Here is a 23,742-nt window from a genome sequence, read left to right on the forward strand (position 1 = left end):
CAAAAAATAAAATATGAAAGCTAAATACTCTTTTTAGGCTGCTATAGTGATTAAAATATTTTAGTCAAGTCAGTTTAAATATCAGTGTTTTAAAGATTATATTGATCTAATAAGCCTATTTCAAACAGATATCTCTAGTAATAATATATTAATACTGAATCAAAAGATTTTTCCATATGGCTCAACCTAATATTGTAACACTTTAAAACTATTACTAATAGAAAATTCTGAATTGCAAAGACAGAAATAAAGATTTAGAATGTTCAGTCAATGAAAAGGACATAAAGCTATTTTAGGATATCTAGGTGCTCAGGCTGAGAATTAATGAAAATATGAATGAAATAAGTAAAATTATTAACCAAAAACTTATTAACAGTGTAGCCCTACAATTAAAGAAAATAATAAAGATACTAACTGAAGAAACTATACCCTATATATCAACTCTAGAAATTTTACTTTTGGTTGAAATTTTACATACCCAGTTTAATAGTAATCTTTACTAAGTCATTATATTACTGTAACTTTGTTAACAACACAGAGATGAAACCTTTTCATTTACAAAAATTGTCAATACTCATTGGATTATATTTCTCAAATACTTATTGATTTATTTTTTTGTGAAATTCTCTACCTCATATTCTTTATTACAACTTCACATAAGACCATGTTATATATACAATATGCTTCCACAAAAAGCTACTAATAATACTTGTGAAACTAAGTTGTTCCTTTTTTCTTCAATAACTGACCCCTGTGCTTACCTTTCAAATGCCCATTTAAGATAACGCCTCCACCTGCAAAGCCTTCTGGGGCAAGATGGCTATCCACTTGATGGCCTGGTGGTGGGCACGCCAGTGTAGGGGGTGGGAGGAGACACCATAGAGAGCAGGAACATCACTGATTGCTTACCTTGAAATGGTGCAGGTGAAGACTGAGCCATGTGTATATGTTCCTCACTGATCAAATAAATTGGCTGATGTTGGGCAATCTCCACACTTGTGCATACATTACTTTCTCCATGAAGAAAAAATGTAAACGCACAGGACAAATGTTCACTAAAAAAGTAAAAAGTTAGAAGTTAAACTTTAAATTTTGGTAGAAAACAGGTGCTAGAAACAGAAACTACAGAGGAGATACAGTTCTGCTTTACCAGCCATCCAGCACAAAGTGGACCTCTTGTCAACTGTGGACAACACATAAATTTCTATTTGATTATGTACTGATAATATAAGAAAATAATAACTTGTTCACAAACTAAACTAAAGCTGCCAGATAAATCTGATAATTTAGATATGCTGCATTCTGATCTTTCCAAGATTACTGTGCAGTATGATTTGCATAAAATCTAACCCTATGTCAACTATAAACAAAGATCAGGAAAAATCAAACATTTTCTACCTTTCATGCCTAGTACATGGAAGGTAGTTAAAACTGTGTTAAGTCAAATTATGTGAGAAAACTAAATTTAAAAGGCTTATTCACAATGACTCATGAACGAGATAAAAAGGCAAACTCCTGAGATGTCTGAACTGGCTCTTAACTGATTCTAGGGATAATGACAAAACAGTTGGCCTTTGGTAAAACAGAACAATAACATAAAATTTGCAAGTTTACAACATTATAATAAGGTTAAAACTGTTGATATAAAAACAGAAATTAAGAACGCTGTTGTATATAATTTCCTAATACACAATTGTTAAGGTAATCAGTATCTAAAGAAATTGGTAATTTTATTATAATGTTTACAATTCACTTCTGATCACAAAAAAATTATTGAAGCATTCCACTTCTGTTTTCTATACAATGAGCTAAAAAGGGAGTTTAGTAGAGAAAAATAATTTCAATACTACCATAGTAGCACATTCCTTCAAACTTGTTAACTTTGACCCTCGGCCAGGCATAACAAATCCCCATTCCTCAAAACAGCTCATAAGAGCACTTGCCTGATAAACCAAAATCACATTACTAAACAAGGCCAGGAAACCACCATTTAAAAAAATCATCTCTTAAGAAGTTGTTTCTGTTTAAAAGTTCTTTAATATATTATAAAGTATATTCTGAGTCCTACTCATCTTTAAGTTTTATTTTTAATGTAAAATAATAATGCTTTAAAGAAAATGTGAAATGAAAGTGATAAGAATATCACCCTATCACACAGTGATATATACATATTCTTCTTTGATACATATGTTGAAATACTGACTTTTTTGGTTTTACTAGAATAATGTGAAATTTCATCAATAGGACACATGCAGTCTTGGTATGGGTATTTAGTATAGCCAAGCAATATAGTAGCTAAAATTGCAGGGGAGACGCCGGGGTTTAAACCTTTGACACCATACTTGGAAGTTTCAAGTTCAGCAAGTGAGGAAAATTTGCACAGAACCTAAAGGTACATAGGAATCAAACAATATTAATAGTAAAAATGTTCTTCCTTTATGATAATGACACTAGAAACACAATATTTCTAACACTCAACATGTATAGTATATAATAGAACCAAAATACAGTTTTACTGATTGTGGACTGGCTAATCTTTTAGCTATAAATTTTAGCCAAGGATTTGAAATGACTCATCCTTTTCTATCCCAGTATCCTGTGTATTCAATAACTTATTTATAAGAAGCTGGTGGGAGTTCCAGACATAGAGTGTAGCTACAGAATATGTTCTCTATTATGCTAACCTGTGTGTGAAAATAAACTCAACCAACATTTAGCTATCAACTAGTAAATACAAAGAATGATGTAAGCACCTATTTTTAATATTGACAACTCTAAAAAAAGTTTAAAAGAGACAACTAAAAGAAAAAAGAAAAATGGCAAGTCATAATACAAATGTACCAGAGGCCATCAATAACTGTATACTTTCTGGCAAGTTACTGCATCTCTCTGACAATTTCCTTATAGATAATAAGCAACTGTTAGCACAGACCACCAGGCCCCCAGAGGTTCTGATTCAGGAGAATGGAGAGTGATGTGGGCTGGAGAGGCATTTCTAACAATTTCTCAAGCAATGCTGCTGCTGTTCCAGGTCTAAGAACTACACTCACAGAATTACTGGATTTGAAAGTAACTAAAACCCTCTCTAGCAATTAAGTTCTATTTTTTTTTTCCCGGTGATTACATGCAGTAATCAGAAAAGAAATGACAATACTGATTCTAGGAAGTAGAATTCCACTTTGACCTAGCAATACCACTTCTAAAAATTTATGCCACAGATAAAACTACTGAGCAGTTTCTGATTACAACCCTCTCTTAATAGTCTGAATACAGCCAAAATAGCCATCAGTAGAAGACCTGTTAACTGAACTATGGCATATCCCTACAAAGTAATATTGTGTAGCCACTTAAAAGGAAATGATCATACAAACATGGAAAAACCCCAACAAAAACTGTTAAGAGAAAGAAAAAAAACAAGGTTCAAAATAATATGAATAATATACTTTCATTTTTATAAAATGAGAAAGGGGGGAATACATGCACAGGAATTTGCTTGTTAGTGACATTTTTTTTTTCCCCCAGGAACAATTCACTTTAAAAAGCCTAGTAACACTGGGCTGCTTTGGGGAATGAAGGAGCATGACTAGGTGAGAGATAATTTACAATATTCTGTATTGTTCAATGTGTCGCCACGTTACACAGAGAGTGATGGAGGGAGGATCAGAGGAAGCATCTGACTCTGTCCTCGTGCAGTGTGCTTGCTGGCCCATTAGAGGAACCCATGATACTTCAGCTTGTCATAACCTGGCTCTTGGCTAAGATCATCACTGATTTTGATTCTACATCCAACATATTGGTTATCTGATCAGTAAGCCATCAATATCTTTATCCATGGCATTGCTTCAAACAGTGAAAACGATCACACCACCTTATGAAACACGTTGGGAGAAAACTCCCAAGTTATAAATTCACCAGAGTGTTGTCACCCATTTACTTTTTCTTGTCCATAGACAATATCTAAAAGATATGCCACATCTTGATAAAATGAAGTTAGATAACAATCATACTTCTCTGTTCTAAAAACCCTATCTAAAAATCAAATTCAGGTGGTTTTATACAAAGTCTAGCTTCTCCTACTTTACATAAGACAAAAATAGAGCTAAAGAGTTTAGCTTATCCAATGACACATTTAGAGGCACAAGTGGATTAGCCTTCGAATTTAATGTTCTTTCCATTAGTTAGTTCATGTATAAACACAGTTGTTCATTTAAATTCCTACCAACTGATATTTTATATTGGTAAAATGAGATCAGATTTTAATGAACAGTGAAAATAGGGAACTCTACAAGTATAATTAAAGGCATATGATGATTTATAGAGGTATTTTAGAGTTAGAAGATAAATCTTTCCAATTCCTTATCTATTCTTGCTGCTTTTCACCAATCATCCACTTTAACTTGAACCTTTTTTAATCACTCAACTCTGTTTCAGATACCCTCATTATTTGAAAATTGAAAGGGTCTTTTAGAGATTACCAAAAAAAAAAATCAGCCTCTAGATCAGAGGAAAGGCAGAGTATGAGCCAACGGGTCCAACAAGTTCAGAGCACAGCTGGGCAGAGCTTGGGTCCTCCTCAGCACAGTGTTCACAGTGCATCGGAGACTTTCTACTTTAGAAACACTGCTTTGCTCCTATACAAAACATCCTCTCATCAACATAAACACACACTATGCAATTTAAACCAGCCTCTGCATCAAGTCTACTATCTTCCCTTACTGTGGTAGTTCAGATGATAGTACCAAATGATTATTCAGGATCAAAACAACATAAGTTCACTCCAACTAAAATTGGAGCCTTGCTTTTTTTTTTTTTTTTTTTGGTGGCAGTGCTGGGGATCAAACTCAGAGCCTCCTGCATGCTAGGTAAATACTGTACCACTGAGCTACAACCCCAATGCCAGCCACGCTTCTTGACAAGGTATCACAGGTCTTCTCAACACTGATGATTCTCTTCTCTTTACTCAGCAAGTCCTGTCTGATTCAGGTAACTACTCAACTTCTTTTCCACCTCAAACACATTTGCAATAAAACCCTATCTCACTTTTCCCCCTAGAGTCCTAGATATTCCTTTTTCTTTGTGAAGCTGCTCCCATCCTCATCCTCTTTCACTTATAATCTTCATTCTTTCCTCCATTTGCTTCAGTAAAATCATCCAAAAGAATGAAAATAAAAGGTAGAAAATCATGTTACACGAAATAAAAATAATACTAGTTTATAGAAATAACAATAAATAAAACATGTTTTAAGCTTAAGTTCAGATTTTTAAAAAAAACAGGAATTCAACGGGAAATTTAAACAATCATGAATGTATTACATATAGCTTAAAAAATATGAAGATTTTTTTTAAAAAGGTTAAGAAGAAAATAACAGATTTAAAATTAATATTTAATATATTTTCCTCATAATTTAATAAGCAAGCTATTAAGAATACAAAAGTTTAGAATGAGAAACATATATACATGTGTGTGTATGTATATATATGTTGGCTTTTCATAAACAGAGAACCAATTGTCTTTCCAAGAACACAAGAAAGGTCTCTTAAAATTGAATGGGTAATAGGACCCCAAACAAGTCTCAAATTTCAAAGAAATGATGATATCATATATGTTACACACTCTCTAAAACAGTATGTTTTAGATAGACAGCAATAGCTTAAAATAGGTTAAAATAAAATCGTTTTGTTTGAAAACCTAAACATGTACTCCCTAAATAAATCATAGGTTACAGAGGAAATCACAACAGAAATCACAAAATATTTAAAACTAAATGAAACCAAAGTAATACATGTCAAAATCTGAAAGAAAACAGTACTAAGAGAATAATTTACATACCTAAATGCTGAGGAAAAAGTCTAATAATTCAAATCAAGAAGTAGAGAAACAAAAAAATATAAACACAATAAAAAAGAAGGATGAGAATAATAAAATCCAGTCTGACCTGACTATACCATTCTGGGCAGTGACCATAGCGCCTGCCTGAGTACCCCACTAGGCTTCCCAGGCAGGTCCCCAGCTTACTGTGAATGAAGGAAGCCATTACTTCAGGTAGTGTGTGGAGCTTCACCACCAGACCTTTGTGCCCCAAGCGCCAGGAATGTGCCTGATTGACTTCTTTGATAGGAGCTTGAGATAAATCAGGTAATTATGACTTGAATGAAAGTTATTTTTGTCCTGCCAACCATACAGTTCCCATCCCTCTGACTCAAACTGGGGGAATTACACTGAACTTGTGACCATCCTAGACATTTTTCTCCCAGTAAGTTCCCAACAAACTGCATTCTGTGCAATCTTGTATCTGTCACCTCTCTCTGGTTTCACCTTCCACCTAAAGCAGCCAATGCCCCCCCTCCTTAGTGAGACCTTGTCTTAAAATAAAAATTATAATAGGGTGGGGATGTATCTCAGCAGTAAAGTACCCCTGAGCTCAATCCCTACTATTGCAAAATAATAAAAAATAATCATCCATCCATCTCAACACCAACTAAGAAGGGTTCCACAAACTTCTAGACTCGCTCAATTCTCTTATTCAAATTGTTTCAACAAATGACGTGATGGATTAACATCAGCAAATCTGATTGTACTACCATGAAGTAACAGATGAAGGAGGGGAAAAAAATCAAAAACTTTATCTCAATACATAATGAAAAAAATATCAAATTTCTAAAAGATTGATAGTAATTATTAAAAATGATTCTCTGGAAATTGGGAGTTGAAAGGAACTAACTTAAACAGATAAAGTAATTCTCTTGCTGACTGTTCAAACTTTAGAAGGATCCTCTTTTTAAAAAAATGAAACCAGACATGGGTATTTAGTCTTCTACACAACACTGTCTCAGATGTCCAATTCAATGCAATAAAACAAGAAAAAAGTGGTATGAAAATCAGAATGGAAGAAGTAACACTACATGTATAGATAATAAAATTCTCTTAAAAGTTCTCTAGGAAGATAATTCCCAGACTAAGAGCACTAAAAAATAACTTAAAAGTTCATAAGGTTGGTAGAAGCAAAATCAGCAACTGTAAAACAAAATACTTACAAAACAATTGAAAAAATATACCCCATTAGCAGTAGCAAAAAGAACTGTAAGATACATAGAAAATAAATCAGTACACAACTTTTTATTCTTCTACAGAAAAATTTACAGAATATTCTGTTGAAGAATAAAATAGAAGATTAAAATCCTTTAAAAGATTCAACATATTCTTTGATATGAAGTAACATCATAACAACCAGGAGCTCCCCCTAAACTGATCTATAAAGTCAACACAATTCTTATCAATATATCGGCAAGTGGTTAGATAAACTGATTCTAAAATATATACAAAAGAATGAAATCAAGAAAAGCTGTCATAATTTGAAGGAAAACAAAATGAGAGACGTAACTTACCAGTATCACTAATATTTATTATTAAACCATAGTGATTGTGAACTCAAAAACCCAGTAAGCCTCAATGTCCTGTCCTACTTACCTTTCAGACCAAATTGCCTATTAGTCTCTCCTCTGTTCTCTCCATTCTAGCCCAATAAGCTTTCTACTACTCTTAAAATGACACAATCACTATTTAAGCTTACTGTTCTTCTGCCTGGAACTCTTCTTCCTAGGTATCAGTAGAGCTCTCCCTCTCATTTCCTGCATGTTTTTCTTAAATGTCACCACATCAGCAAGGCCTATCTAACCTTACCACATAATTTAAAGTCACCCCCACAGCTCCCTTTTTTATTTTGCCCCTAGAGAGCTCATCACTTTCTTTTTCTGGTACCTGAATCACATGCTCAGAGGTACCATGGATCTAAACTTGTTTATAAACACAAGGCTTTCTCTGTATCATGTTCTTTCTAAGATACTGAAACAAAGGGAAATAGAGGAAAAGAGGAAGAGGAAAGGGAAGAAAGAGACAAAGAAAAGAAGAAAGTAGGAGGAGAGAATGACAGAAAGAAAAGGGAAGTAAGAGAAATAAAAGGAGGGGTAATAAGAGAAGGAGAGAAGAGGAGGTAGGAGGAAAAGTATAAGTCTGTATATGTCTGAGTTGGAGATCAACTGAACTTTGTTTTCTCAAAAGTCACATCAGAGAACATAACGATAGTATTGGAACACATTCATATTAAGGATTTTAAAAGCAAACCAAATGCTGGGATAATTATTTTACAACTAATACACACCTGGGCTTATTTTTGTTCATAGAATGTCATTTCAAGTGCCCCATACAAATACCATTGATAGAGAGGTGATCATACAGCAATTTATTAAGCTTTTTTCAAATAAGAAATTATTTGAATATATCATGACTTAGGGAAATTTATTAATGCTTACACCCCTTCACAGTAGGTGCTTTATTATCATATTTCATCTTTGATCTGAGCATCAACGATCTGTTTCTTTCAGAATCAAACTAAGAAAAAGGCCACTGAAATATTTTGTTTCAAAAGTAACTCCTTGGTAAATATAGCACTATCAATTATGAGTAATCAAATTTCCTGGCTCCTGCCTCATAGACATCAGGGTTTTAAATAACATATTTATATTTCTCTAAAGTAGGAATCATGAGTTATATAAATATGAAAGGACAATGACTATAGAAATTCCTTCTACTAGTTGAGTGAGTAGATAGGCAGAGCAGAACCCTAACCCCTCCCGGGCATCCTGGAAGGGAGGTGAACAGGAAGCCCTGGCTCCCAGAGCTGGTACACTCTGAGCTCCCTCTCCAGCCTCCACAGGGCCCTCTCTGTCATTCGATATCTTGTGTCATTCTGTACCCAATACAATGTAAAGAATGCCACGTTTCTATAAAAAATGATCCAAATCCATGAGAAGGGGAAGGCTAGCAAGATAAGTTCTCCTATAATTTATAAAATATCATATAATCTATCTTACTGGCCTAACCAGCTGAAAGTCTATTACTTACAGAGGTCCAGTAAGTAAAACTGAAACTATATTACAATAGGGAAAGAAATCTGGTTCCATTTTATCCTGCCAGCTTTATCTCTTACTAAATCAATTCATGAGTCTAATTTGTTTCCTTCATATGGCTTATAATAATCGCAATTATTTAACTTATTTTGATAGTCTCTCCTTAAGGAAGAAACAATGTCTATCCCACTATCCTCTGTATTCCAAGCACCAAGCAGAGAATACTACACACAGCACTTAACAGCCACCACCAAATGGATGAATGCAGTTTTAGTTAAAACTGAAAATTAGTTTACCTTTTTTCAGAAAGTTCCATGATAGGACGAGCAAGAACAACTGATAAATGCAGTGGATACCTTAAAAGTGAGAACTAGTTATTAATAGGAGGTAGCAAGTATGTAATTTCCAGTTATTTTTTTATAAGGCACCTTTTAAGACTGTTAATTGACACGGGTTGCAACTGGGGTAATTGGGAAAGGAGTTGCATAAATGCAAAAAAGAAGGACTGGTATTCCAGATCATTTTATTCTCATACAATATTCTAACTATTATTTTTTTTAAAAAAAGATACTTTCACTTCTTAGAGTGAGTTTTCAGAATGCAACTATTACATGCGCTTTCAAAAATGCATTATGAATATTAATAAACTCCTGTTCTTTTCATGGTGTAAAAGTGTTTTGATAACAGAGTCACAATGCAGAATGCATTTAGATAATTTTATCTAAATGCTTTCTGTGTTATGAACTTATCATCTTAAGATTTTCCAAGTTGTCATTAACTAAACCTCTTGCCAGAAGCAATTTGCCTCTTTATAGATTCTCATCTGGGAATATTTTCTAATGTTAACTTTATGGTTTCCTTTCCTTAAAAATATTCAGTTTATTCTGGCAGCCCTCACAAAGACTATATGTAGATCTTTGCTCACAAGTATACTGTTTTCTCATAGGCCTTAACTTTTACCTCCGTTTCAAAAGAGAGTGGCATTATAATATCCAAATAATAAGATTTGCTTACATTATTTAAAAAATTTTTGGAACACTTTTACTATTTCAAATTATAAATTAAATCTGATTAAAAGGCCAATTAAAATGTCCAGGGAAAGTTACTCATGCATATCTTTAAATGAAAGATAGTATAGTACTTTATTCTAACCATTGAATTAGCATTAGAGTACTATGAGTATTACCCTCCTATGAAAAAGTTACCAATTACATTGTTAAATTCAAAATTGTGTCACTGAATACTTCACCTACATATACAAAAGTGTGTGTGCGTTTTCTCTCTCTCTCTCTCTCTCTCTCTCTCTATATATATATATATATATATACACACACACACACTCTCTCTCTCTCTCTCTATATATATATATATATACACACACACACATATAATCCATATGTATATATAATCCACACGTGTGTACAGACACAAACACACACACACAAACACACACACACACACACACACACACACAAATTAGATTGCTCTTTGCTGCCCTTCCCTAGCAGTAAAATTGTCACTTGGATGGTACATTAGTTCTTCCAGATCACAGTCTACTATTCCTGCAGTGGTGCCAGAGCAGAAGCAGTGTGCCTGCGTTAATACAAAAGCAGTGCCTTGGTGGACTAAAGGACTTAATGCTCCTCCCTGGGTACCTCACTCACTAAAAGCAAGTAACAGTGAGAAGAGGCTGTGACTCAATGTAACATTGATTCAAAATCTAGAAGAGTCTGAAGGTTTAAAGATGCCAAAATAGACATAAGGCTATTTTAGTCAGAGATGTGTATGTGTGCTTGAAAAACCAAAAGTGAACATACACAAACTTTGAGGCTTATGAAAGTCATCTTATTAATATCTCCCTTTCGGTTACTGAACTAGGCCAGATTATCTAGTCACAGTCTGGACAGCTCTTTAAAAATTCAACAGGAGTGTGGCTGGAAGAATATATAGATTAAAGTGACATTTATATTAGGTAACCCAAAACCATCAATGCACTTTCATTGTTCACTTTAAGACATGCTTGGAATTTTTTTTTTTAAGCATAAAACAAAACCTTTCATCCTTTTTTTTCCTGCAGGTGTTGGGGAGGGTACCCCTTTTGAAAGATAGAAACAAAGGGTGGGGGATACAGAGGGACTGATGGAGAACCACATAAATTTTTCTCATTAAAAACTAGGCGGATTAAATGAAAGCTTGTATACCAACAATGCCAGCAGCATACCTGGATCACAGCAGGCCATAGGTTAGTAGGAAAAAGCAAAAGAAAACTTATCTGATTATTTATCCATGAAGAAAGCCAAGTTTCAGGAAGTTCATTTAATTTCACAGGGTAGCAGCATAGCCCTGAGACCTGAAGTCTGGACTTTTCCCACAGTAGAATATTGCCGGACGGAAGATGAATATATTTAAATTCAAAATAATCTTCAATGTTTTCTGTTTTAATATCAAAAACTTAATCCACTCTGAATAATAAGATCCAGTCTATAGAGCTCTATGTGCAGGTTACCAACAGGTACTTATATTAACTCAAGCCTAAGTTATTGTCAAGTTTTTAGAGAATTCTCTTAATAAAATTAAATACCTAATGCTGAATGGGCAGGAAAAAAAAACTAGGCACTGTATACTGTGAATACAAAATTATGAAAAATTGTGCTGTGAATGGATAGTTATGAATGTAATGCATTCCACTATTGTCATGTATGTAAGAAATAAATAAAAATAATAATAATAATAAAGGATTCACAGGCACTGAAATGAGTCAGCTAGATCTGAGTTGCTAAGAACATAAACTAGCCTGTCTCCATAGCACCCTACTGCTAAACTAAAATGTTGGATCTTCCTAAATTACAAAATATATTTTTATAGTATATCTTAAAATCATGAAATGTTTGCTTATGTTTAACAAAAACATCCAACCATTATGACAGATTCTGACACCCATGGGGAGCGTGAGTGGCAGTCATAGTGAAGTTCTTGCCAGCTTGAAAGAAATGTAGGGACAGACCTCTGACATCTGCCTAGATTCCCATACCCAGCTGGCCAGCAGAAGTGACCTGCCAAGAAAGCATAAGCAGATGGGAGTTCCAATATGCTACCATTCACCAGGTAAACAACAGCAAGGAGGACTTCACCTCTACAGTCAAGCAAACAGCAGCAGAGAAGCAAGCCTATTTAACAAGTCCTGGGACTCCCCGGGAGCCTTGGTCTGCATGGCATGTTGCTTCCCCACACCCCACTAGCTGCACTTTTCATCACAGATGGATGTGAACACTTACTCTTCCTTCTATAGATATTTCTTCATCTGATTTTTCTACCTCATTCCATTTATTAAATGTAAACTACTTTAAATACATTTAGAATGAGATGAACCATGAAAAAAAGAGAGGGAAGAATTAGATTTATTTTCATTCTCACTCTCCCCTAGAAATCTAAGAAATTAATAGTGTTATTTATTTCACAGAAGCTGATACATAAATGAAAAAATACAACATCATGAAATTACTTCTTGTCCCTATTCGCTGTAACAGTCCCAGTTACATTTTTTTACAATATTGCCTACAGAAAACAATGCCAGAAAGAAATTCACCTTTTGAGATAACTCTATTTCAGAGGTAGCAGCTGACACTCACTGTGGCTTGGCAAGTTCTTTAAAGGCTTTCCAACATTTGGCATTTGCCCGCCAGAGAGCAGAGCCTTACATACTCAGCACTGTTGCAAAATGTCTCACTCACCAGTACTCAAAGGAGGTCACAGTTTTCCAGCAAAGGGGAAATAAAATTGGATCTGACACTTATTTGGTAGAATGCTGTTATCAGCAAGTATTTATCTTCCATACTCTTCTCATGCCACAGGGCTACACTAGAAGCTAGGCTTTCTCTTTCTTTAATCAAAACACTGTGCAGCCTTCAATCAATAGCATTGCTCAGGATCTCAACTCCCCTATCTCTAACATAAATCTGATGGCTAAAACCAGCAGAAAATAAACATAAAATGCTTTTCTTACAGCCTGTGTAAAGACAATGGTCACTGGGCACTTTACAATATGTAATACAAATGCTAAATAGAATTACTTTGATTCTTAGGAAGTAAAAGTAAATTCAACTGACAGAATATACAGGAAGAAATAAAAATTTTTTTAAAAAAAGAATATACAGGAAGAGTGGGATATTGGAACCAGCAGTCATTCAATATAGGGATGGCATGAGCATCTAGGTAAAGGAACAAACAGAAAATACAAATCAGGTGATTTAGCACCTGGAAAGCTGTTATATACTCCAGGGATACCCAATAAATACAAACTCTTCAAAGTATCCTCATGTGTACATTCAATGACAGTCATATATAATCAGCATCTGGTCACTATAAAAAAAAGGTTCAAAAATTATCAACACTTACATTTTTTGAAAGCATTAATTTCTAAAAGTTTTAGAAATGAAAGATTCTGACAGAGAACTTCCTGGCATTCGTTATTAAGAATCAGTAGCTTAAGCAACTTTCAGTTCACTCAACAAACGTGCAAGCACTGGCCCAAGTGCCAAGTGCAATATAGTGAGAAAGGCCCAGAGCCCTGGTTCTCAAAAACCTGCACTCTGCTGGGGCAGAAAGACAGGTTCAAAATCATTTAGAAAATAATTTCAGAAAAATAAATTTAAAAAACAAACAAACAAAGAAGATTCTGTGTTTAAGTATGGCATGGCAGTGGAGGGAACAGAAGAAGAGAGGACACATAGATAGGAAGGCTCCTTTGAGGAGGTGAAAGTGTGAAGCCAGCTCTGGTGAGATCTAAGAGAAATGAATAGTAAATACCAAGGTAGGCCCTAGGTAGAGGGAACAGTTTAATGTGTCTGGGGAACAGAATGGGCGCCGTGTTCAAACTTATACATAGGAGAGAGAGGCAGATGAAATGATTTTAGAGAGGTGAAAAGGGGTCAGATCACAGAAGTCTTTAAACAATGCAAAGGGGCTTGAATTTTATTCTTAACACCCTGACAGACTCCCCAGAGGATTTAAAGAAAGCAATTACCGTGGTATCATTTCTATTTTGAATAGATTACTTTAGTTATCATTTATTGTGAAGGAGTAAGGGCAGAAACAGGGAGAACAGCTAGGATGAGAGCTCACGTGAGCTCATGTGAGAAGCAAGTGTGCCTTAGATTTGGAAGGAGAAATAGAACAGAGCCACAGATTCAAGATACATTATAGAAATAGAGCTGACAGGACATTCCAGCAGTTGACATCAGGCAGGAAGTCAGACACATTAGTGTGGAATTAAGGAAAGAGGTCAGGGCAAGACACCAACATCAGGGAAACATTCACTCAGACAGTACTGCAAATCACAGAGACAAGTGGCAGCTCTGAGGTCTGACTATGAAACTGCAGATTCAGAGAGAAGCCACACATCTCAACCACTGCCTTCCCACCCTCAGGTTTTATCAAGAGAGGTGGAGAAGAGGTTTTATATATATTTGTGTGTGTAGACACACATGCACACATGTTATAGGTTATATGTGTTACATATATGTACATATAAGTAAATATATACATATATGTAATATATATGTATATTACTAAACTAGTAATGTGACACAATCTAATAATTCTCCTAATGACAGGTAAAGAGAACAAAAAAAGATAATATTTTTCCTTTTTTTTGAGGTCTTTAATTTTTTAACATTTTTCTTTTTCTTTGTTTTTGTGACAGAAACTTAACTCTGCTGCACAAACACACACTTCCATTTGGGGTTCATTTAATTTAGATAAATCTAATTAATTCATTCATATATTCTCCCTTATAAACTATGTTGCTAAAGAGGAAAATTCACTTAATAACAAAATGGTCGAAAACAAATAATGAAATAAATGAAATAATCATGCAAGCTATTTTACATTAAATTTAGAGATTTCTACTTACAGCAATTTTCTTCCTTCATAATGCTAACAAAGGTGGGGAAGAAAAGTGATAGTCATTGCTTTTCTCTGGATAAGCCTGGTCATTCATTAGATATATCACTGTCTGACTTTGACAAAATTTTATCTACTAATATAAGCTCATTTCAGGACTGGAAATCAACCTACGCTTTTATCAGTTCAGTGAACAAAACATCAATGAATGAATTTGTTAAAGGGTGAAGAAAGAGACTATGCCCTCCTAATTCAATAATATTTAAAAGGAAAAAAATCAATTTGGATCATCAGCAAATAAGTGTCATGATTCCTAACTTATAATTTGGCCTGACTGAAATCATCACAAAGTCAAAGGAGAGTCAAATGGAATTTATCAAAGACTAGATTTCTAACGTAATATTTCTAAGGAAGCTTGTAGTAAATCATTAATTATCAACTACACAAGTTCATTACTAGTGAACAGATATTTTATTGTAACTATTATTAAGGTAACCCCACATTTTTCCTAATGAAAACTAAATATTATTACTGTAAGCAAGCAGATTTTAAGGCAACACAGAACTGTATCAAGTGTAGACAACATTATTTCATTATTAAATTTTAAGCAACAACTTAAATGAAACAATGTCCAGCTAGTGAAAAATTTTCAACCCAAGTACATGCAGACAATAAGCCTAAAAGTCAATTCTAGCTTGTATAAGTTTAGAACACCCCAAAGAAGAACTAGAAGGGGTTTTAACTAGTAACAAGATGGAACTCCAGAGGGGCAAAAGCAGCAAAGGCACTCCTAAGACGCCTAGATGAACTGGATGTGAAGCAGTCACAGCACTGATGCTTGGGGTAGGGAGAAAGAATCCTCATGAAAGGCTGCTTTTCAAGTCTATCTTTTCCTGAAAAGTTGGGGCTTAGGAAGTCTTTATTATTAATGAGCAAGAACTCTATATATCAGACAGGTTGGAGCAGAAAATGTTAAAAATCACCAATTATTCTGGGAGCAGTGGCACATGCCTATAAACCCAGCAACTTGGGAGACTGAGGCAGGAGAAGCACCACAAGTTCAAGTCCATTCTCAGCAACGTAGCATGGAGGCCCTGTCTCAAAATAAAATATATAAAAGGGCTTGGAATGCAGCTCAGTAGTAAAGTGCCCTGGGTTCAATCCCTAGTGCATGCACGCGCATGTTGAGTGAGCAGACACACACACACCAATTAAGAACAAGGGAGCTACAAAATCTGTTCTGCTCCAGCTTTATCTTGGAATGTTCAGTTTAATTCTGGATGCCACAGTTTAAAAAGATACTGTGTGCAAAATGAAACACATCAAAAATAACTAGGTAGATTAATAGCTAGAAGAACTTTAAACCAACCTTCATGACAAGTGAAGGTAGTGGACATATTTAACCAAAAAATAAGGCAATTAGAGAAAACAAATAAAGTCTTTAATGTACAAGTTATATTCAAGTATACCATGCCACAAAATCTATTTTACTTAGCAATGTATTTTACAATCATTGCTGGAGTAGTATATAACCTCCCAGATAGTAACAAATATTAGTTTTACATATTGATCAAAATATGGAAATACACTGGTCAATACTACTAGAAGTTTAGGAACACCAGCCAAATACAGTGGATATAGACCCTAGAGAAAAGCTGACTTCATTCACTACTAAGACAACTTTCTAACTGGGCTTTGAAAGAAAAATTGGCTAGCAGGAAAGGCAGGATATCTGTTATCCTTAAAAGTGGGGGAAAGAAACAAGCACATTAAGAGTACAGGGACAGGAGGATCTTTGACAGGTCTTCAATCCTCACAACCCAATAATCTGTACCTTGATTATCACATAAACTGCACCTGTTTTAAAATAGCCCAAGTGGACTGATTACACAGAAAGAAAGGAAATACTGAAAGCCGACGTCCATCAAGTTATAGGGAGAGCAACAGGGTAAAGATACAGAGAAAACATTATTCTAAAACCTGAAATTCATATTGTTAGTAAAGCTACAAATACATTAATTCTCAAATCAGTCCTTTGTGCTAAACTTTTCTGCTCTTGTTTTACCATCAGGATTACTATTTCAAAAGCATAATTTACATGAATTCTATTTACATAATAGCAGCAACCTGACAAAGGTCAGTAAACACATATTTCTTCACTCTGGAAAGGACAGATGAGGCTGGTAGCTTTAAAAAGCTGCATCCTGTCTGGATGAAGTATCTGGCATGAGAAAAATAAATAGTTTGAACAGAAATAATTATAAAAAAGAAAAATTTCTCTGAATATGGTATCTTTACATCATTAACCCTCAAGAGTTAAAGCCTCGACTCAGTTCTTCCAAAGATAAAGGGCTAGCTTTACCCACTGTTAGCTGATGTCCATCTTGAACAATAACCCCACAGAATCCAAACTTTAAATTTCTTATTTAGTAACATTTAACATCAGTGCCTGAAGTCAGGATGGGTAAGAGTTTATAGAAATATTCATTTCATGGATATTCTTTTAGCCATCTTGGAAGAACTGGACCACCTTAAAACTCAGTGATGGTTCTATCCCTCTATCCTATTTAATCATTATACACTGAATCCCCTCAGCATCAATTAAGCATACAATGGAGCACAGTACATAAAACCACAATAAGCAATACAGAAAAAAAGGATTAAAGCCATGAAAAATGTATTAATTTATTCTGTGCAATGCACTTGTAATTCTTCCACTTTCAGTCAAGATCACAGTACAGTTTAATAGTCTGGTTCAGGGACCAATTAATCCTTTTATATTTAAATCAATCACTGACTCCTCTCCGAATAATTTAGCTTCTACATACTGCTCCCATTTGATGTCTTTGGGGAAAGAGCAAAGTTAACACTATGTAGCACATTAATCATGTTTGGTAATAGAAAAAGAAATGCATTATCAAGGAAGTCTACTTTTTTTAAAAAAGCACAGCATGCTTTAATACAGGTTAACATAATCTGTATATATGTCCTTAATTCCTTAATTAAAATGGGCATGTAAAACCTGGAGCTAAGAGTACACCCTTCATTTGGCTTTTCATAGAAGGTGTGCATACATTCTTTTTATTTTGATTGTGTATAAAATGTATATCCAGGAATAAAACCACTCTCCTCAACCTCTACACCCCTAGTACTGGCAGATTCCTCTTTCTCATCCCAACCTAAAGCATAATGACTTGATGCTCAGACAGTGGGAAAGGGGAAAAGTAACAGGCATGTATTTTATTCAAATTGGCATGTGTTTGGCACCTTGCCACAAAGCTGTGCCCTTCTCCTTGAACAATTCTGAAGCCTAATTAAAAGGGTTAATTCAATGCAATATTCATGTGCAGTCTAAAGATTCTTATCATGGCATGCAAAGCAGATGTCCATGTTTTAAGAATATTTTCTCCAAACAAATGTGTCAAGAAAGCATTAAGAGTTCCCGTGATGGAGAAGGACAACACTGTACTATATGCCACTTCTTCCTTTGACCAACTGCAAGAGAAGGAGGCCCTCCTTGTAATGCCTGGATCTTAACCACCACGAGAATAAATCAGCTTTGTATTCTAGTAGTCACACCACGGACTACAGATGCATGATTTTAGCTTTGGAAATTTCAAAGCAAACATAAGCACTTTTCAAATCATCCACAAGTGTTTTCAAAAAAAAAATTTTAACCAATTAAGTTTCTGTGTGGATTCAGCACTGAAATAGTGGAGTCTATATCTTAGCATAACTCAAAGGGACTGCTGACTCAGGAGTTTTGACAGTTTGAACAATTCTAAGGGAAAAAAGCACATAGAGAATGTTAGCTCTGTGTTCACTTCACACCAACACAGAAAAATCAAATGGTCCAAGTGTTAAGAGCAGCTCTGTGATACCAGTGAGAAGAGTGCAGAGGCTGTGCTGGATGGTGATCCTAACTCTCAGGAATCCACAGCATCTGAAGACTGAGGTTTGAGAGCCTAACTACATTAACTGTCATATTGAAGGATGTTTCTCTGGGCATATTAACTGTCGTAATCTGTGAGAATCTGGTAGACAACTATGACCCACAAATAATCATCAGGTGGAAAAACACTAAATATCTGTCACTCCTCACTAATCCCCAGAAGTGTCACATCAAAGACACATTTGGAAAGAATCCAAGTCTTTTGTCTGTTTTTTTTTTTAAATCTCAGAATAGAACAGAACACCACTAATCAAAATTAAACAAGTGAATCAAATCTCATCATCAAAAATCAACATCTCATCTCTAGAATATGAAGTCACACAAGCTAACAAGCTACCATTAGCACGATGAGCTTTGTGTTGTTTTTCTGGTGACCGGACTAAATGTGCATAGATCTATCCATGACCCCCTGGCTAGATTCCCCCTGACAAGTATCTGTCAAATGCTGTAAAATGATCAGAAGTAACTAGAGATGATGAGAGACCATACAGATCACTATAAAATTCACATGTAAAGTTCTGCAGTTAAATGGGGGTCGGGGGAGTTTCTGTATGTATTTGTTTAGATAAAATGCACTCTTACATTTCATTGACTGTTTCTCTCAGAAACGAATCCCAAGAAGGAAAATGTTAGGTGTTCTTTTTGGATTCAGTGTAGGACAGTCTTCAAAACAAAATCATAAAATGCCTGACACTTGGGACTGGGGCTGCAGCTCAGTGGCAGACCATGCACTGAACATGTTTGAGGTCCTGTGTTCAATCCCCAGCACCAAAAAAGCAAACCAAAACAAAACTCCCAACAGTCACTTTCAAGACTAATATAGCTTTCCTTTCTTTCAATCTGGCTGTCCCAATCCTGAGCCTAGTTAGTAGCAAACCCCCCGCTGAGGAAAATAAAAAAGAACCTCAGTACATACAAAAACTACTACTCTGCTCTCAGGCCTCTCTTCCACCTAAGCTGGTCTGGACAAGGCCCTCCAGTCCTGCCAAGAGAGGTTGCAAGCAGCAAGGGGTGGGAAAGTATCCTCTGATGCTTCTCAAAATAGTTCCTGATTTGGTAGATTCTCCCCTCCTTTACCAGCCCCTGTGCATTTGTGACTAGTTTTCCTTTTGTCTATGAACAGTCAATATTGAAAACTATGGTATGACACAAATTATGAGTCAAACCATATTTAGTAATGGTAGGGAAAATGCTCTGCTATAAATCTCACATTTAACATTATTTTATTGATATCAAGTCACCAAATTTCCAAATAAATAGCATAATGATCATTATGATTACCAAATAGTACCCAATTTAGAGTAACTATTATATCATCAGCCCTCATTAAGCAATGACAAATAAAAAGGGTTAGAATTATTAATGCTACAAAATTATTAATGTTCAAAAATTTTAATCAGTCTTTCAAAAAACAACAAAAATGGCATATTTTAAGTACACAGTAGAAAATGAGTAAAAACTACATAAATGAATAGTGACAATTTTAAGTTGATGTATAAAATCTAATCTGGAGAGAGATTAATGCTTAAAAAGAGAAATTTGGGCTTATGAAACATTTTACTTGAAGTCAATATTAAAATGAAGTCGTATTCTCTATATATCCTTTAACATATCATGTCTACGTTAAAATATGGTAAACTAGCTGGGCCTATAAACCCAACAACTCGGAAGGCTGAGGCAGGAGGATCATGAGTTCAGAGTCAGCCTCAGCAACTTAGTGAGAAGCTGTCTCAGAAAATAAAAAGGGATGGGGATGTGACTCAGTGGTTAAGCGCCCCTAGGTTCAATCCCCAGAACCCCCCCCCCTAAAAAAACCCAAGCTGGTTTATCATCACTAGTACAAAGGACAGACTTCTTTTGTTTTATTTTCAAAAGTTGAACCAGTTAATTGTAAATACTCAGTATAAACAACAAGACCAAACACAAAGATCCTGAGTGGCATCATGAAAAGTACCAGGACATTCGTTCATTTAAGAACAAGCTATGTTGTGATGCACAATCCAAAGCCAAATGGATATAAAGAATTCTATATCTTAAAATGATAGCAAGAATGGCCACTTAAAAGAAAGTCTGAATATTTAATGTCTTTATACTTATTTTCTTTGTTAACTGGAATTAACACTAATAAAACATAACTCCAATAGGACTTTATACATATTTGAACATTTTAGGAATTAATATATGTAGTAAAATATGAAACTTTGATAAACATGTGCTTCAATGTGTAAGGGAAATTTTTAGAGTGAAATTTTAATAGCAAGAAAAATTAGCAAAATATTTTTTTACTTCCACTTATGTATAAGTAATTAAAAACTTTTTTAAGGGAAAGAAAAGGAAAATGCCTTCTTTAATACCCAATTAGGACACCCAGCAAAGCAGCATCTACTAGGGACAAAAAATGTAAAGACAAAAACATCAAGCTAGCTGTTTTACAGATTTATGTAAGAACACTGTTGAGAAAAGGAAAATGATATTGTTTTCATTTTTTTGTTGTTGTTTACTTTTTGAGACAGTATCTTGTCAAATTGTCCAGATTGGTCTCAAACAAATAATTCTCCTGCTTCAGTCTTCCACCACTTGGTTTCATTTAATCTTATGAGTCTTCTTTATTTGATATTCACAGCTCAGCTGTATATGGTAGTTCTTATATGTTCTTTATAGCTTATATAATATAAGCCAAAATAATGCCAGTGTTAATAACACAAAATTAAAGGAAATACATTAGGATAAATAAGGAAATAAAAACAGAAATTTGTGACAATGCTCTTAGGAAACAACTTCCAAGAAAATTCTCCAGGAACTTCACTGCCAGTTCTGTCCTGCTCCTTCCCTCCCTCCAGCAGGGCCCTCCTGACATCCCAGGCCTCACTCTGAACCAGAATTACTGCCCCAGCTCTTCCCCTTCTACTGCCTAACCTGTATATTCCAGCTGAGTCGCCAAGAGGGAGGTTTCCAGGACTGTCTTCCCTCTGTGTTCTCTTTTAATTGTGTGAACAAGCTGGCAGGAGTTGAAAACGTAAGGGAAGCTTCACTACAACAACTACTGAATATGTTTGCATTCAGGCTAGTTTTTATTTGGTTTTGTGAAAATTCTCAAGTAAGAATTATAGCTGCAAATGTACACATTACTTTTATTGTTGCACTTAAAAATCTCATTCTCTCTGAACAACCTGGGAACTAAAATTTGGAAGAAAAAACAATAAATCATGACTATTAATTACTAATTACAAAGGGGAAATGAACTAGGCAGTAGTAATCCCCACTCTAGGAACTGAAAATGGAAAGTCACTGGGGTAGCACTGAGAAGACATTGTAAATACGGTGGGCTGAAGGAGGATGGGAACCTAATACTCTAGGAGACAATCAGTAAAATTTGAAACTGCAACAATGAAGGCCTATAACTATGAGATCTGTATGTGATTATGTGAGAAGAAGTAAAGGAAAGACAGGGGTGGGTGCAGTGCAAGGAGAGGAAAGTCCAAATATTTGAAAATTAGTACAACAGCTCAGAGTAAAGTGACAAAAACTTAGACTAGAATGTAAAAATGTAGGAGAAAACACCCACAAATGGAAGTTTGGGTAATGAACTGAGAAGTATACCCTATGATACCATATAAGTATGTGCCTCAGTTGATCATCAAGACACTAATATATAAATCATTTTTGTTTTACACAATATCCATAAACAAGTATACACATGTGCATGCATGTATTTTGGATAAAGGCAAGAAAATGGGCTAAGTTATCCATGTTTTACTGGCAGACTTTTATGAATAGCTATTATGAGGGGGAGGAAATGTAGTGTATATATCATAAACATCCATTACCAATACTGACTTTTTGTTTTTAAAATAGGTATTTGGCCTTTTCAAGCTGAGAAGATACAATGATATTCTAGCACTGCTGCATGGTCCCGACTTAAAATCTTGTTCCCAAGGAGACAGTTAATGTCAATATCAGACCCTGCATAATTATTGACTACAAAGAAAGTATACTACAATGAGACACTTGCACTTTAGCAGAACGAAAATGACCAGCTTGGCTTTTGCCTTAACATCAAACAAAAACCTCTGGTTTTCATAGAGTGATCAGCATTTTCTTCTGCACTCTACTGAAAGGAACTAGTTACATTATTAACAGGCTCTTATGTACAGAATGTTATTGTTTTCAGTGGCATTCTGTGTCTGGATTAAAACAAAGACACAACTGAAATCATCTATATTTTTAGGAAAAAGGTTTAGCTTTGAAGTAATCCTTGTGAAGACAACTGCTCAAAAACATTTTAGATGAACGTATTTCCCATAACCAAAAAGCCTTACAATTCAAATGATTCAGTTTTTCAAGTTTATAGATTTTTAATAGCTCAAAATTCAAACAAATAAGTGTAAGTCTTCTTCACTGTATCACATAATTTATATAATATTCAGTACAATTCTCCTACCTTTAATAATCATCCCCTCCCCTTTATAAGAGAAAGCACTTAAAATTTTGACATAGTAATAGATTTTTACAGTGATATATAAAATCATTTGCAGAGTTGTGAAAAATAAGTAAGGGGGTTTGTTGTTACTGGTTTTTGTTATAATAATCACTGAAAACCCTTTAATTTATTCTTCTAAAGAAATGCTTTCTATTAAAGATTTATAAGCATTTAAACCAAGCAGTTCTAACATACTAAAATGCAGACCTAAAAGTATAACATGTACAGATATCTTATTTTACCAAAAATATTCAAAAATTTAGAAAGGCTGGCAAACTGAAAACTTAAGTCTTGTATGCCACTATAAATGAAGATACTGAAACAACCTTGATTATGAAAATACCCCAGGTCTAAAACTGTCAGAAAGATTTTCTTAATGGTGTCATGAAATCAATTTGGTGATTTTAAATCGATATGTTTTAATTAACCAGAATAGAATAAAATAAAATAGAAAATACAAATAGGATTTCAGACTTGTTTTTAAGTCAGACAAGCAAACACA

At 34.7% G+C, this 23,742-nt stretch overlaps 1 protein-coding gene across 3 annotated transcripts in view; it reads right to left on the minus strand.

The window, feature by feature from the left end:
* Window positions 1–23,742, minus strand: part of Med13l (mediator complex subunit 13L) — a 293,930-nt gene that overhangs the window by 59,255 nt on the left and 210,933 nt on the right. For all 3 annotated transcript variants that reach the window (XM_013360472.3, XM_005329638.3, XM_078039088.1), the window contains one exon: window positions 910–1,055. In XM_013360472.3, coding sequence (XP_013215926.2) covers window positions 910–1,055 — 146 coding nt within the window. The remainder of the gene's footprint in view (window positions 1–909; window positions 1,056–23,742) is intronic.

Source organism: Ictidomys tridecemlineatus, chromosome 2 (genome assembly GCF_052094955.1).
Source record: "Ictidomys tridecemlineatus isolate mIctTri1 chromosome 2, mIctTri1.hap1, whole genome shotgun sequence".
Lineage (NCBI taxonomy): Eukaryota > Metazoa > Chordata > Mammalia > Rodentia > Sciuridae > Ictidomys > Ictidomys tridecemlineatus.